Source organism: Tiliqua scincoides, chromosome 2, assembly GCF_035046505.1.
Source record: "Tiliqua scincoides isolate rTilSci1 chromosome 2, rTilSci1.hap2, whole genome shotgun sequence".
Taxonomy (NCBI): Eukaryota; Metazoa; Chordata; class Lepidosauria; order Squamata; family Scincidae; genus Tiliqua; species Tiliqua scincoides.
In genome coordinates, this window is record NC_089822.1 from 14,561,470 (window position 1) to 14,576,402 (window position 14,933).

The 14,933-nt window shown below is 43.5% G+C and overlaps 1 protein-coding gene across 1 annotated transcript in view; it reads right to left on the minus strand.

Annotated features, from left to right (window-relative positions):
• The window catches only part of ADAMTS12 (ADAM metallopeptidase with thrombospondin type 1 motif 12), a 148,848-nt gene that overhangs the window by 39,019 nt on the left and 94,896 nt on the right, over nucleotides 1-14,933 (minus strand). Inside the window, exons 9-14 of the mRNA XM_066615124.1 lie at nucleotides 13,976-14,120; nucleotides 11,696-11,788; nucleotides 9,322-9,467; nucleotides 8,613-8,782; nucleotides 6,456-6,589; nucleotides 2,332-2,452 (exon numbers count right to left, since the gene is read on the minus strand). Of these exons, the coding sequence (XP_066471221.1) occupies nucleotides 2,332-2,452; nucleotides 6,456-6,589; nucleotides 8,613-8,782; nucleotides 9,322-9,467; nucleotides 11,696-11,788; nucleotides 13,976-14,120 (809 nt within the window). The remainder of the gene's footprint in view (nucleotides 1-2,331; nucleotides 2,453-6,455; nucleotides 6,590-8,612; nucleotides 8,783-9,321; nucleotides 9,468-11,695; nucleotides 11,789-13,975; nucleotides 14,121-14,933) is intronic.

Consider the following 14,933-nt stretch of genomic DNA (forward strand, 5'->3'; position numbering starts at 1 on the left):
TAAGAACATAAGAACAGCTCCACTGGATCAGGCCATAGGCCCATCTAGTCCGGTTTCTTGTGTCTCACAGCGGCCCACCAAATGTCCCAGGGAGCACACCAGATAGCAAGAGACCTGCATCCTGGTGCCCTCCCTTGCATCTGGCATTCTGACATAACCCATTTCTAAAATCAGGAGGTTGCGCATACACATCATGGCTTGCAACCCGTAATGGATTTTTCCTCCAGAAACTTGTCCAATCCCCTTTTAACGGTGTCCAGGCCAGACGCCATCACCACATCCTGTGGCAAGGAGTTCCACAGACCAACCACACGCTGAGTAAAGAAATATTTTCTCTTGTCTGTTCTAACTCTCCCAACACTCAATTTTAGTGGATGTCCCCTGGTTCTGGTGTTATGTGAGAGTGTAAAGAGCATTTCTCTATCCACTCTGTCCATCCCCTTCATAATTTTGTGTGTCTCAATCATGTGCCCCCTCAGGTGCCTCTTTTCTAGGCTAAAGAGGCCCAAACGCCATAGCCTTTCCTCATAAGGAAGGTGCCCCGGCCCAGTAATCATCTTAGTTGCTCTAAAGCACAGAAGACGGGCAGAAGACAACTCGTATTCTGCCCAGGGGTGAGACTGTATCGCTGCAAGAGGACGTCCCGCACCTCCCCTTTGAGTTCCTGGCGCCTCCCTAAAGAGCCATGCCTCACAGTTTGAATAACACTGCACTAGAGGCTATTATTCACCACATCTAGTGGCTGAATGTGGTACAGCATTGATTCCAATGCATTCTGAGGCAGCAATGGAGGCGCAAGAAACCTGGAAGTGGGTCTTTAAATTTATTTTTCCACTGATTTGGTATTCACAGATTTTTTTTTAATCCACTGGGGGTTCCAGAACGGAATCCCCGTGGATAACAAGGCATGACCTGTAATGTCTTTAACAGCCTTTATGGTGCTAATACGTATTTCCCCAGAAGCCCCCTTGGAACAATGTTCCATGATGACAGTGTCTCTCGGGGTGGGGGTGGGTATTCTGGGGAGAAAATGGTGATTGCCTTCTGATGTTGGCTGCTGGGAAGAACACTATCATCACCAAAAATTTAGCTTACTCTCTTTCCTCTGTCATTTTCTTCAAAGCACCAGTGCTTGAGATATAAGGAAAATTGCTAAAACAATTCCCTGCTTTAAAAAAAGCAATAAAATACAGCTTTTAAAAAGCAATTTTAAGAATTGTTTTAATCCACATTTTGAAGAAAGGTTTCTTTCGATTCCCTCTTCCCTTGCCCACTCACTCTACTTACAATTTTTAGTACATTTTGTTCTGCCTTGGATCAATTAGCTTATTGGGGAGTGGGGGTTCAGAGACAGGGGCGGGAAATCTTACACCATTGAAATGAAGCATTTAGGAGCCTCCTGCTTGAAGGAAACATGTGAATCGGAGTAACAGTGATGTTTTTAAAAAATAAGTTGCATTGAAAGTTAGTAAAAAAAAATTGGCTAAAAATTTTGGCAGTGAAGAGGAATGAGGCATTGCTCCTCTAGTGGCTGTTGGCAGATACTAATTTTTTTAACCCAGAAGTCCCCTCACTATGATCCTTTCAGATGATGTGAGAAGACTGATGGTTAAGAAATGGTAGCCATTTTTAAGAACATAAGAACAGCCCTGCTGGATCAGGCCATAGGCCCATCTAGTCCAGCTTCCTTCTCACAGCGGCCCCACCAGGTGCCTCAGGTAGCATACAAGACAACAAGGCACCTGCATCCTGGTGCCGTTCCTTGCATCTGGCATTCTGATATAGCCCATTTCTGAAATCAGGAGGTTGCACGTACACATCATGACTTGTAACCCGTGATAGATTTTTCCTCCAGAAATTTGTCCAATCCCCTTTTAAAGGCATCTAGGCCAGATGCCATCACCACATCCTGTAGCAAGGAGTGCCACAGATTAACTACATGCTGAGAGAAGAAATATTTTCTTTTGTCTGTCCTAACTCCCAGCACTATCTACCTGGAAATGCTGTTAGGAAAAATGCTGTTAGGAAAAATGGCAACAATGAAATAAAATGAGTCAGGAGCCTGTTTGTTTCCATGACACCAAGGTGATGTTCAACTTCCTTTGTCGCTGGCCAGTATTCAGCTCCATAGAATGCGACTCTCCCAGACCCTCCCCCCATCAAATCTGAGAAAAATGTTCAAACCATGGACAACTTTTGGGTTGATTCTTGAGGTCTGGAAAATCTTCCTTTTTTGACTTCTCATTCATATCCCTTTTCGTTAGGCAGGGGCAATTTCTTGGTTTACTAAAATGGCCTCAGCAAAGTGACGTGGAAGAAAGCATTTCTTACCTAATCCTTCACTTTGATTGAATGTTATCTTCACAGTCTGGCAAGAAGAACCGTCTCCCAGGCAAACTCCACACTGATCTTCAGTTGCATTGGAATTTATCTCATAATCACAGCCAACAGTCTGAAAAAAAGATTTTTTTTTTCCTTTTCAGAATAAATGCTGCAAATATAATATACTGGGATCAGAATGGACCAATTTTTCTCAACTACTTGCTATAATCAGCTATTTCAGAAGGGAGAAATGACAACAATGACAAAGATCATGCCTCGTTTCCACACAGAGGTATTTAAAATTGGGGACAGTTTCACATGAGATCTCTAAGCAGACTGTGTGTGTTTTATCAATTCTTAGCGACTTTATAAACAAGAGATCTCTAGCTCTAAGCAGACTAGAAAGAGACTATCAAAGGGCTGTTGCAGAGATGCTGTTGCAGAGACTCCATCAGTGGAAGCATTAATGTATAGCAGATTGGGCATTATAATGAACTACCTTAGATCTCTGCCACATCATTGGTCCATCTATCTATTAAATCGTCTGGGGCGAGGTACAGAGGCTAGGATCACAATGGCTCAACAATTGTGCAAGATCTGCAGTCACATTTGCATAATTTATTCTACTTTTCCTAGCACTGGGGAAGATCAATGAATGAAGTGCCAGAGCCTCAGTCACTGACTTCTGTATGTCTTGCTCAACAAATTTGCCCACTTCTTTCAGGCTTATCTTTGCAGCCACAAGGATGAGAAAATGTGTTGCAATTCCCCCCCCCCCCAAAAAAGCTGGGGTTTTTAGGTACTGTATGGAAGACAAATCAGGTCTACTGAGCAGTAGCTATTATTTAACAATAACCAGTTTTTGTCTGTTCTGATCTGAAATTGGATCAGCAAATCCTCTCCTGTACAAAGAAAGTTACAAACAAGACTTCCAAAATGTATTCCTCAATCCCTCCCTCAAGAGTGGGTGTGCTGGCTTGATTTTGGTGAATGAGAGTCAGAGCCCTGCCAGAGCCCCCTGGCTGGAGTCTGTTGGAGACTAGGGCTCGGTAGTGTATGTGCCTGAGAGAGAGAGATTGCAAAATGAGATGTGAAGGTCCAGTTATGCACAAGATAGTGACTGCATGTTTAGGAGACTTCATGCAGGTGTGCATGAACACGTGTGTTGTTGGGTGTTGCCCTCCATGCAGGGTTGGCCCAGGACCTGACAGCTGAGGCAGCATGCTAAATGCTGTCCCACCCCCTTCCCAGAGATGGGCCTATCTCTGTTCCTTCTACTGTTCCCTGGACTGGAAGCAGATAAGTGTGCCCATCCCCCTCCTCGCCTCTTCTCCTCTTCCCCTTCTAATACCACCCCTTTTCTTTTCCAATCTAAGAAGAGGAGAAGCAGTGGAGGCAAATTGGTGGATGGAAGTGGGCCACCTGCAAATTTGCTGGCCTCATAAATGCACTGTTCCTGTCACTGTGGCTGCTACTTGAAGTGGGTCACACCTAAAGAGCTTGTGCCTTTGAGGTTGGGGCTGGTCATGCACTTTTCTCTCTCTAACCCCCATGGTTAGAGGGTGGGCATCATTATAAATTCTTTTGTGACACTGATTACTGGATGAATTGTATTTGATAAATCTGTTGTATTGTTGCCAGTTACTGCTTAGGTATGATTGCACTGAATTATGGTTTATAGTGAGGTTGCCTGGTTAGTGATGGGGGGATCATTTTACTTGTGATCTGCTTAAACAGGTTTAATGTTTGTGGAAAGGTGGCACACAAACTAAGTGGTTCTGGCTATAATATTACAAAATGAGGCCAGAAAGTCCAGTCATTCATAGTACTGTAATTGCATGTCCACAGAACTCAAATCAGTAACAGGCTCAGAAACAGGCATATTTCAGCAAAAAATGTTTCCAAGGGAGATTGCAGTGTGACACTACTGAGTTGAAATTCACATGCAGATTTGACTATATGACTTGAGCTGAACAAAAAAAGATGACCAAATGACACATTGCATTAAATATTGGAAGTGGAAAAGGTTGTACCAACACTGCACAAAAATCCTACACTTAAAGGGGGCAATATAGCTAGTGAGCTGGCCAGATGGGATGTGACAATTCCCCCTCTTATTTTTCCAGTAAAACAGTTAGGAGGAACATTATGTGGGTTGTGCCACAGGGGAGATAGAGTGGGAGTGATTGAGTAGAATCTGTAGCACCTCCACATTTTGGAAGCACTATTCACCCCTAGGCATAACATCAAACATCTGGTTTAAAACTCAGTGCTCATTTAATTTTACTTCCCAATTCCTTCCTGCTCACTGGGGAAACAGTTGGTAGTTCTAGAAAGATGTTTCACAGTGAACCATCTTCTGTGTCAAGTCAAATCAATCTTTATGCTTTCCTCTCCTGCGCAGCTGATGATAATGTCTTTTCCGATGGCTGCATTCTGATCTGTGGTAAGGGACTCACCTATGAATGGAGGCTGCCTAGGTGTCCAGCCACTAATAAGCCTTCCACTCTAATTGAACTTGACTGGTAACAAGCAATGATATGCTCCCTATTTAACCACATTAAGCAAATAATGGCAGAAAAGCCCTGATGAATGTTTCATTTCATACCTGAAAAGAATGTAGTTCTTCATTTAAAACACAATGTGAAAGCTCTTCCATTTCTGGATGTTGCAATGTATTTAAATGAAATCTATCCAGATAGCTGAAAACATGGGCTATTCCGTTTCAGGAGAATTTCTGAGAGGTTTAAGTGCAGCCTAACAGAAAGCTACAGGCTGCAATCCTATGCACATTTTCCTGGGAATAAGACCTATTGATCATTGTGTCCCAATGATCAATAGGATGATGCCCACAGTTCCTTTTCCAGGTGCAAAACTAACAGCACAAACACACATGGATCTTGTTTGTTTGTTTTGCATTCCACATGGAATTTTAATAATCTATATAAAATTTCATATGAGTGCCTTTAACAAAAATGTAACCTGCAGAAATTTAGCATATTAAACTTTTACACAGTTGATGTGAATACCAACACATGCTATGCTATGCTTTTAGTCAAACAAAAGATGAGAAGCAATCAAAGGAGGTAAGGAAGACCAATTAATGTTCACAAGATACTCTAACAAAACTAAAAGTGTATTAGTACCTGAATTTGCAAATACTGTATGTGTCCAGAAAATCAAAGCTGAAAGGAGTGATGGGCAAGCTAACTCTGGCCCAAATCAGACTGCTTTCATTTAAACCAGTGTTTCTCAAGGTTTGCCCTCTGCCATATCACTTCACATGATTCACTTATTCAAAGTGGCTGGTTGGCAACCTTCAGTCTCGAAAGACTGTGGTATATAAGCCTATAGCACCCGGTACTCCCAAGCGGTCTCCCATCCGAGTACTAACCAGGCCTGATCCTGTTTAGCTTTCGAGATCAGGCATGTGCAGGGTAACAGTTGCTGCTGTACTACCAGAAGAAACCAGTGATGACATCATCATCAGTTACTTCTGGGTTGGGAGGCCAGATCTGATCTAACAAACACCAGTAAGAGGCTCAGGGTGGTTGGGAGGGCGTTTTCAAGAACAGAAAAGTATGCTTTGGAGCTTTGCCAACCAAGCTGAGCCTCCTACCACTGTCTGTTGTGCTGTGTTCCTGGTCTCACTGCTGGGTAGCAAGTGTCCAGGGGTCCTGCAAGTACCACAAGTACCTTAAGTACCACTGATGGTGCCCATAGCTCTGGTTGAGAAACACTGATTTAAATCAATATATCTCCCCCAAATAGCTTCAGAGCCAGTCTGAATCAATGTGTACCCAGTGAGCACCCCTGCCTCCCCACAGTGGATCTGGTCCTACCCCTGCTCCTAAACCCCTTTTCACCAACCTCCAAACCAGGAATAGGCTGGGAACAGTCATAGACTGCAAACATCTGCACACTTACATGAAAATAAACATCCCACCGAACAAAGTAGGTCCTCTTTCCAAGTAAACATGCATAGAATTGCAGCTGAAACTAGCGAGAAGCAGTCTGCATGAAGGAACAGCATGCAAACATGTAATGGTACAACCCTGCTGGCCTCCTTGAGGATCAAGCCCTGTAACTCAGTTGCCCCATGAAGTGTTCAGAGAAGGAAACATACCCAATACCTTACACATGCCATTAATACAGACGTCTCTGCTGTTGTTTCCTTCAAAGCAAGGTGTACCATCAATAACGGCATCTAACATTTTCTCGGAGAAGTGGTAGTTGGAAGGACGGCAATATAGTTCACAAGGATTCGCTGCAGGGAAACTCAAAAGTATGATCAATGAGGCCGTTTGTAAAATGTCCAGCTGGAAGGCTGAAAGTGTGGCACTTACAATATATGAGAGGTTTGCTTGTGGCAAATGAGCAGTGGGTGGGGAAAATTTACTGATGGAGAGCAAATGAGCATTAATTAATTCTTTCCCCTTCTTTGAAGATGCCATTACTTATGAAGAGAGGCTGTAAACTGGTTTTGCTTTGTGTCATTTGACAGGAGCATGGCTGGAAAGATTAAGGCAGTGGTTTCCAAACTTACTTGGGTCACAATGCCCACCTCAGCCTCTTCTTCCCGGCTCAAATGGGTGCTGCCATCTTGGATTTCACAAAATCTCATGAGATCCAAGATGGTTGCGCCTGTGGGAAAAGGTAGGAAGGGCCATTGGGGATATCCCGCAGTGCCTCTGTGAGTGTGCTGCAATGCCCTAAGGCAGGGGTGTCAAACATGGCCCAGGGGCCAGATGTGGCCCGTGGACGTTCTTTATTTGACCATGGGCTCTCTCAGCACCATCATCAGCTGCTCTCAGCTGCTGAGCTGAGCTCAGTTGCCGCTACTGACAGAGTGGCCTACATAATAATTGGGGTCTCCCATATCCTGAAAATATGGTCAAGATTTGCATATTTTCTCTTTTGTCATTTGCAGTTGATGAGTTCCTAAGTGAAAAAAAAAAGTTTATTTCTGGTCATGACTTGCTTAATGATGTCACTTCCTGCTTATGGACATCACTTCTGGCCTTCAACAGGTAACAAGAAAGCTATTTCAGCCCACTGTATGAAATGAGTTTGACACCCCTGCCCTAAGGTGTCATGTTGCACACTCTGGGAATCCCTGGATTAAGGGTTAAAGCCTCCCTATCCTTCTGCCATGGTCTTGGTCAGGATCAGTCCATCATTCCCATTTGCTATTTACAAGGAAAACAGCAAGTATACCTGGACTTACATGATTGAACTAGCATCTAGACTGGCCCATTGGTCAGATCTCCCAGACCTCATGATTGACTACTGTGAGCAGGAAACACGGCTTAGAATGAGTCAAGCATTCTTTAGATAGTTCACGCATTGCAGGAGAAGATGGAAAGCGGTGAGCAATCTATCTTTCAGGAATGTTTTTCTCTGCCATTATTCATCTCATTGACAACTTTCTGATAAGTTGGTATGTTGAAAACCACTGAATTGAATGTTTTGTTCCCATGGAGACCGCAGTGCGGTTAATGTGAAGGCAACTCATATGACAACTATACAATGGCTTTCTTTTTGTTAAGCAGTAATCTGAGTACCCTGATGCCAATGGTCAGTCTTCCTTAGCTGTGCAGATCAGAACCAATTAAAGAACAATACTGAAAGGGGCTTTCAATACTGAAAGGCTCACAGACATATACCTATCATACAGTTACATGCTATAGAAGAAACATATAAGATTATTATTATTGTTATTAACAGTATTTATATACTGCTTTTCAATGGAAAGTTCACAAAGCGGTTTCCAGAGAAAAACAAACAAACAACTAATTGTTCCCTGTCCCAAAAGGGCTCACAATCTAAAAGGATAAAACCACCACCAGTAGACAGCCACTAGAAAAGACAGTGCTGGGGTGAGGAGGGCCAGTTACTCCCCCCCCCCGCTAAATAAAAGAAGAGCACCCACTTAAAAGGTGCCTCCAGTTAGCAGGGGTTTTGCCCAGATAAACAAGAGAAACAGATAAGTGCAGTCAGCGTAAAGAACTCTCTTATTCTTCAAAGCAGCAGTTTGGAATTAACAACGCATGAATTATACTTTCTCTCACATACAGTATCTCACACATGTAAATCAACCACTCAAGTACTGGTTGAATTGGTGGCAGTATCTATCCAGCCAAAGAACTATTCCCCAATTCATATATGGAACTTTGCAAACTTTCTGAATGTTAAGGGCAAACATTTAAAAATCAGCATCTATATATCAAAATACCACCAGACTATATTTAATTTTATTTTCACTTCTAGTAACAGGTGAATTTTCCTACCTGTGTTATAAATTGGAATCCACTGGTAGAATTCATTTTTATAGGCAACTGTGTCAAACTCACTGCACTGCATCTGACGAAAGTTCGGCCTGACCCTCACGCACAGCTTAACATTACACATGCGATAACGTTTTCTCTCTCCTGTGCAATACTTTCCTCCAAACTGTGGCCTAAAAATGAAATAAGCATAAAATTAATAACATAAGCATATAACAACATAAGCCTTACAGAATCAGGCACAATCCACCTAGTTTCCAAAGGCAGCCAACTAGTTGTCTCTGCCTGTCTCTGGGCAGTCACAAGAGAGGCAAAAAGCTGATTGCCCTGTTGGTCTTCAGCATCTCGTATTAAGAGGGTCACCACCTTGGTATATGGATGTTCCATTTCGCCACTGGCAACAATTACAAAGAGCAACAATCATCAACAACATTAATGGCCATGCAGGGTTGACAAATTGCTGTTGACTCTGCTCTGGAGTCTTTAACTTATTTCTGCATGAGGAAAAACTTCAGCTACAGCACTCTTGCATATTGCTGTGAAAAGGGTAGGTGCAGGTGTAGGGCCAAAATAAAAAGCTGACAGTCTTACAGCCTTGTAGATTATTTTTAAAAACAGATAATAAATACATAAATAAAGTCAGTTAGAAGGAAGGCCTCTCAAGATAGGGGGCGTTCAAAAGGTTAACCAAACAGCAAGACACAAGACTTACTCTGGGTTACTGCATTGTCTTTCCGCAGTCTGAACGCCAGCCCCACATGTCCGTGTACAATGTGACCATGATGACCACGATCCCCATCCACCATTAACTGCTTCGGGGCTCTTGCCCACTGTTATGCATTCACCTGAGAAGCACCACTGGACAATAAAGCAGTAAAAGTAAGGGGTCAGGGGAGAAAAAAAAAAACACTACCCCAAGACTTTAGCAATCCCTCCATATTAGCTTTTGCAAATCAGACCACTCACCTTCCCTGTTTTACATGTCCCTGTTTGGATAGTATGAAAATTTTTGAGTTATACAGGTATAACTTAATTGTTCACAGATTTTTCACCTGTGGTTTTATCTCAACACGATGAGAAGGGCCCTTTAAAGTAAAGGAAAAATGTCTTTTTACTCAGCTTCGCTTACCATTGTAATGCAGGAGTGTGGCAGCAGACAGGCAATCAATCAAACTCTCTCCAGTGGCTTAGAGCAGCTTAGTTTCAGTTCACTCCTAGGCAAGGAACCCCTCCCTTCCTCCTGGAGCACATGAAAGAATGCAAAGAGGAAGTGATTATTCTGCTTTGCATTTTTTGCTGTGCTCTGGGGAAAGGGAGGAGTCGCTTGCCTTGGAGTAAATGGAAACAAAGGTGTTGATTGATTGATTGATTGATTGATTGATTGATTGATTGATTGATTGATTGCCTGCCTGCCTGCCTGCTGCAGCTCTCCCACATTACAATGGTAAGCAAGGGTATTTTTAAACCGCTGAGTAAAGGGAGGTTGTTTGTTTAAATTGATTTCGTTGAACATGATTTTTGGCATCTGCAGGGGTTCTGGGAACGGAACCCCCACGGATGCTGAGACAAAACCTGTATGTCTGAAAACCACGTTGCAAACCTTTTCTGCAGAAAAGTGGTACACAAATATTCTTTGTAATATTCTTAATAATAAAGACCATCAGGCAGAATAAAGCTAAGACATTTTACACAACCAGAAAGTTCACATAGTTGTAAGCTTCAGTTCAAGGTAGATACGGCACAAATACAGAATCTTCCCTAGTTTGCATGTAGGGAAATTCACATTTACATTCCCATTCAGAGAGAAACTGGATGTGGCACTGAAGATCTGCATGAATAGAAACTCTGGCATTTTTTAATATCAACTGCAGAGTATGGAAATGCCATTCAGATTGGAAACACTGCACTAGAATTGTCTTTTAACCCTCCTCAATGGCATTTTCCAGGTAACCCCTGGAAAACCCCACCTATTATTTATATCATGTGAGAAAAAAATCACAGGTATCATACAAGTATCCTATGGCCTGAAAAGCAAATAGCACCTACTGGAGTACGATTACAATTGAGAAGATGGCATGAAGCAATGAGTTAAACCTAGGGGTGAGCCAAAAGTTATCCAAAGAGAACTTATGGCTGAATTGGGACAAAGGATAGGGATGGGGATCAGCCAACCTTTTTCTCTTTGCCAACTCTTTGCCACTACCTGTCTTACTAAGGGCAGAGGGGGTACAATTGTTCCCTTAATGCTTTTTGGAACAATGCCGTGTGATAACAGTCAGTTCTTGTTATCTGCTAGGGATAGGTTCCTAGAAAATCTAATGGATGCCAAATTAGCGGATACCGAATCATTGAGCCTATGGAGAAAATCGGGTCAGGTTCCAGGTCACCATACACTCTATGAACCTGTATGGACCTGAACCTTACTATGAAGTCTGTGGGACTGGATGACAGTGAGGGCTCCTCTGATGTTTGTTGAAGGTTGCTGGCCCAACAACAAGGTCCTGGAGTTGAGCAGTGGAGAGGGGGTTGCTTCAGCCTTCCTCCTCCTCCACTGTCTCCTGGCTCCTTTCCTGGGCTTACCCCAGCCACAGAATTCACATATAATGAGAGGTAGGTGGCAATTCTGCCCCTTGCGGATAACGAAGTTGCGTATAAAGAAAACTGACTGTACATAGCAACATTTGGGAGGGGGGCATTTGGAGAAAAATATCATACCTACCAGCCCATAGCCTCACATCTTGCACTAAGTTAATTTCAAAAACCCTGAACGACCTGATCTGAGGAAGCCCTTTGCATTCAGCCGTCAGTGCCATGGAGAAACACTGAGATTGTATATCTGCTCTGTAGGAGCGAGGAGACATAAGATAACTGAATGAAAGAGAGTCAGATGTAATGATCCAGTGTTCAGATTAATTTCACAGTGAACATACTGTCAGAACTGCAACTGAATGTGAAGTTCAGCCACAGATGTCCCACAGGGCACTCCTCTGTTTTGATGTGAGCTCTCAGAGCACTGATAAAACAGGGCAGGTAGCAAGTCATCTTTTCCACATTTGACTTTTCCTGTGACAGAATAACGTAATCACCTTATTCTCACCGCATCTAGTTCCATCTGCCGCTGCATCCAGTTTTGAACGACAGGAGCCTTTCACAGAGCACCACAGTGTCTGACAAACATTCTGCAATAACAAAAGTCATATGCATTGTGAAGGAGAAACAATCAAGTTTTTTTTAGCAAATTGAGTTACTTTTTAGAGGGTGATATCTTGAGATGTCTTCAGGAAGCTCAGAATAATTTTGCGCTGAGATTTTTCTAACACACAAATTCATGAATTAAATACGCCAGAACACAACTAAATTATAGTTTCATTAGTACCGAAGCTCTCAGACCTTGTTGTCCAGCATGTTCATTCAAGCAGGAAAAACTCATTTAAGCTTCTAACAGCACTACCTCCAGTAGACAATATGCTACCACTTGTTCTAGTCACAGAGAACAGGAAATAGAGAAGCCTTTCTTCCTGTCCAGCTCCTCTGGGACACTGAGGAACAGAATACTTTCCAGGGCTGAACACTGACACCCAGGGGTTCCAATTTCAAATCAAAGCCAAAATAGCTCCCATGAGAAATCAGGTGACCCGTATAGTCATTTACATCCTTTTCACCGAGGAGAAGAAAATAAACACTTCTCACCCAATCAAGAGACACTCAAAATTGGAAAGGGTGAAGGTGAAGAGGAGCTCTGACATTAGAGTCTTGCCATAGGACTTGGAAGAAACAGAGAAAAAAAACAAATCTTAACTTTTCTTAAAAGTTTCCAAAGAATACAAACTTTTCGGTTCTTGTTATTTGCCTTGGTTTCAGAGCTGTGAGCTGAAACAGTTCCCAGTCCCGCGATGCATGATGAAAAGCGCTATCCAGAAGGCTTTTGTTTGTGAAGAATTAGATGCAATAGCAGAGAGATGCTCCCATGGCTACCTGGCTTCCATTCAGGTATTTTTCTCAAAGGTGTATTGTCAAGGGGTTAAATGGTCAACAGTTTTGTTTTTCACAGCGCATGCGATTCTTTTAAAAACATTGCTTATGGTGTGCACGTTCTTCTTCATTCCCTTCCAACCGATCCACTGCTTTTCAAGTAAATTGTAAGTAAAGCACTGCTGTAAGGCATTGATGTTCACATTTTCTGCCTTCATGGAATACTTTCCACAGCACAGTGACTCATCTGCTGAGGAACTCTAGCATCTGCCACAGTGCAGAGGATTCTGGGATTCTTGAGCTTTGTGAACAAATGCATTAAATATGACTGTGACTGGGTGTGTTAAATATATATGGTTCCCTAATCAGATTGCTTCCAGGAGTCCTCTGGAGCTCAGTTTGCTCCTGATGCATGTTGTCAGGGAAGATAGCCGAAGAAGACGGACTGACCAAGTGCAGCATTGCCTAGTGGCTAGTGGTTGCACACCACATCTTGCTTTCTGCTTTCCCTTTTTACTGGGTCCCATGTTCTATCCCATGTTCTGGGTCCCATGTCATCATCCCAAGCTAAAGAGCTTAGACAGTGGAGGGCTGTCTGGGAAAAACTACCCCTCCCAGGAGAGTACAGAACCTGGGGGTTCCTATTTCAAATTACTCCCAGGAAAGCTTACTCCCAGGAAAGGGTGTACAGGTGGGGCCTCATTATCTGAAGGGAATCCAGTCTTGGACCCCTTGTGGAAAACAGCAGATAATGAAATCCACAGTTATCACCTCTTTAAGCCCTCCAGAGGCGATCAGAGCTGTGCTCTGGTCCCCTCCAGAGGGCTTTCTGAAGCCCACAGATGCCAGGCATGTCTACCTGCGACCTCTGCAAGCTTCAGAATGGCCTTTTCAGCTGAAGAAATGCTACTTCTGGTTTCCCAAGGGAAACCATAAGTTATGTTTTTATGCCATAAAAGGCATTCTCTTGGAGGGCTTCCCCTGGAGGGTTTCCCTGAGTCTGCTCTGGAGGGCTCAGGTAGGGCCAAGTATGACTCAATGCAAGTTCAGGGGACCTGTGTTGAGCCATATCAGTGGATACACAATCTGCTTAACTAGGTCCCACCTGTACAGGATAGCAGTCTCACAGTACAATCCTAGGCATGTCTACTCAGATGTAAGATCCATGTAGTTTGATGGGTCTTACTCCCAGGTAAGTGTGGTATGATTGTAGCCTCTTTTATGCAAGGTACTGCCCTCCATACCAGCATAATCTTTCTTTTTTTGCCCCTGGTGAGCTAATTGTCCCCCAGTTGGAACTTAGTCAAGTTCTGTCAGTCCTGTCAAGCCCTGTTATGGCGCAGATGCTTAGTTTCACCATCAAGAAATAAATGATGGTCTAGGAAGAGACTTACATCAACTTGATCGCAGAAAGTTGCATTAGGCCCATATTGCAGCTGACACTGGTGGTGCACATCGTAAATCACTCCAGGTGCAATGAAAGGTGGTTTCAAATCTTTCTTCTTTGGAACATCATCCAGGCAAAAGCCCCATCCTCGGCTAAGAGTGATAAATGGGGTTAATTACTAACAGTTTGGACTTTGTTTAAAAAAAAAATTACCATAATTTGCTGATTCACAGAATAATCCAAACTTAAAAAATATATACAAATGTAAAGTATAAAAGCACTCTCAATTCACAAAGCATTTCTAAAACAATATAAACAGAAAAGCTTAAGAACATAAGAACATAAGAACAGCCCCACTGGATTAGGCCATAGGCCCATCTAGTCCAGCTTCCTGTATCTCACAGCGACCCACCAAATGCCCCAGGGAGCACACCTGATAACAAGAGACCTGCAAGGCTTCCTGGGAATTGTAGTTAAGAACATAAGAACAGCCCCACTGGATCAGGCCATAGGCCCATCTAGTCCAGCTTCCTGTATCTCACAGCGACCCACCAAATGCCCCAGGGAGCACACCTGATAACAAGAGACCTGCAAGGCTTCCTGGGAATTGTAGTTAAGAACATAAGAACAGCCCCACTGGATCAGGCCATAGGCCCATCTAGTCCAGCTTCCTGTATCTCACAGCGACCCACCAAATGCCCCAGGGAGCACACCTGATAACAAGAGACCTCATCCTGGTGCCCTCCCTTGCATCTGGCAACCCTTGGGTTGCTGTAGAATCAAGAGCCTCCAAGTCGGGCGGCAGACCTGACAGGGAGGCTCAGGATCCAGTGGAGTGGAGTTCCACTGGTCCTGCCTCCCTCCTGCCCCGCTGCCTCCCCAGGCACTCCCTGCCCTCTTCCCTCCCTCCCTCTGCCTCCCCCCATCCCAGAACACCTCCTTCCTGCTTCCCAACATGCCTCCAC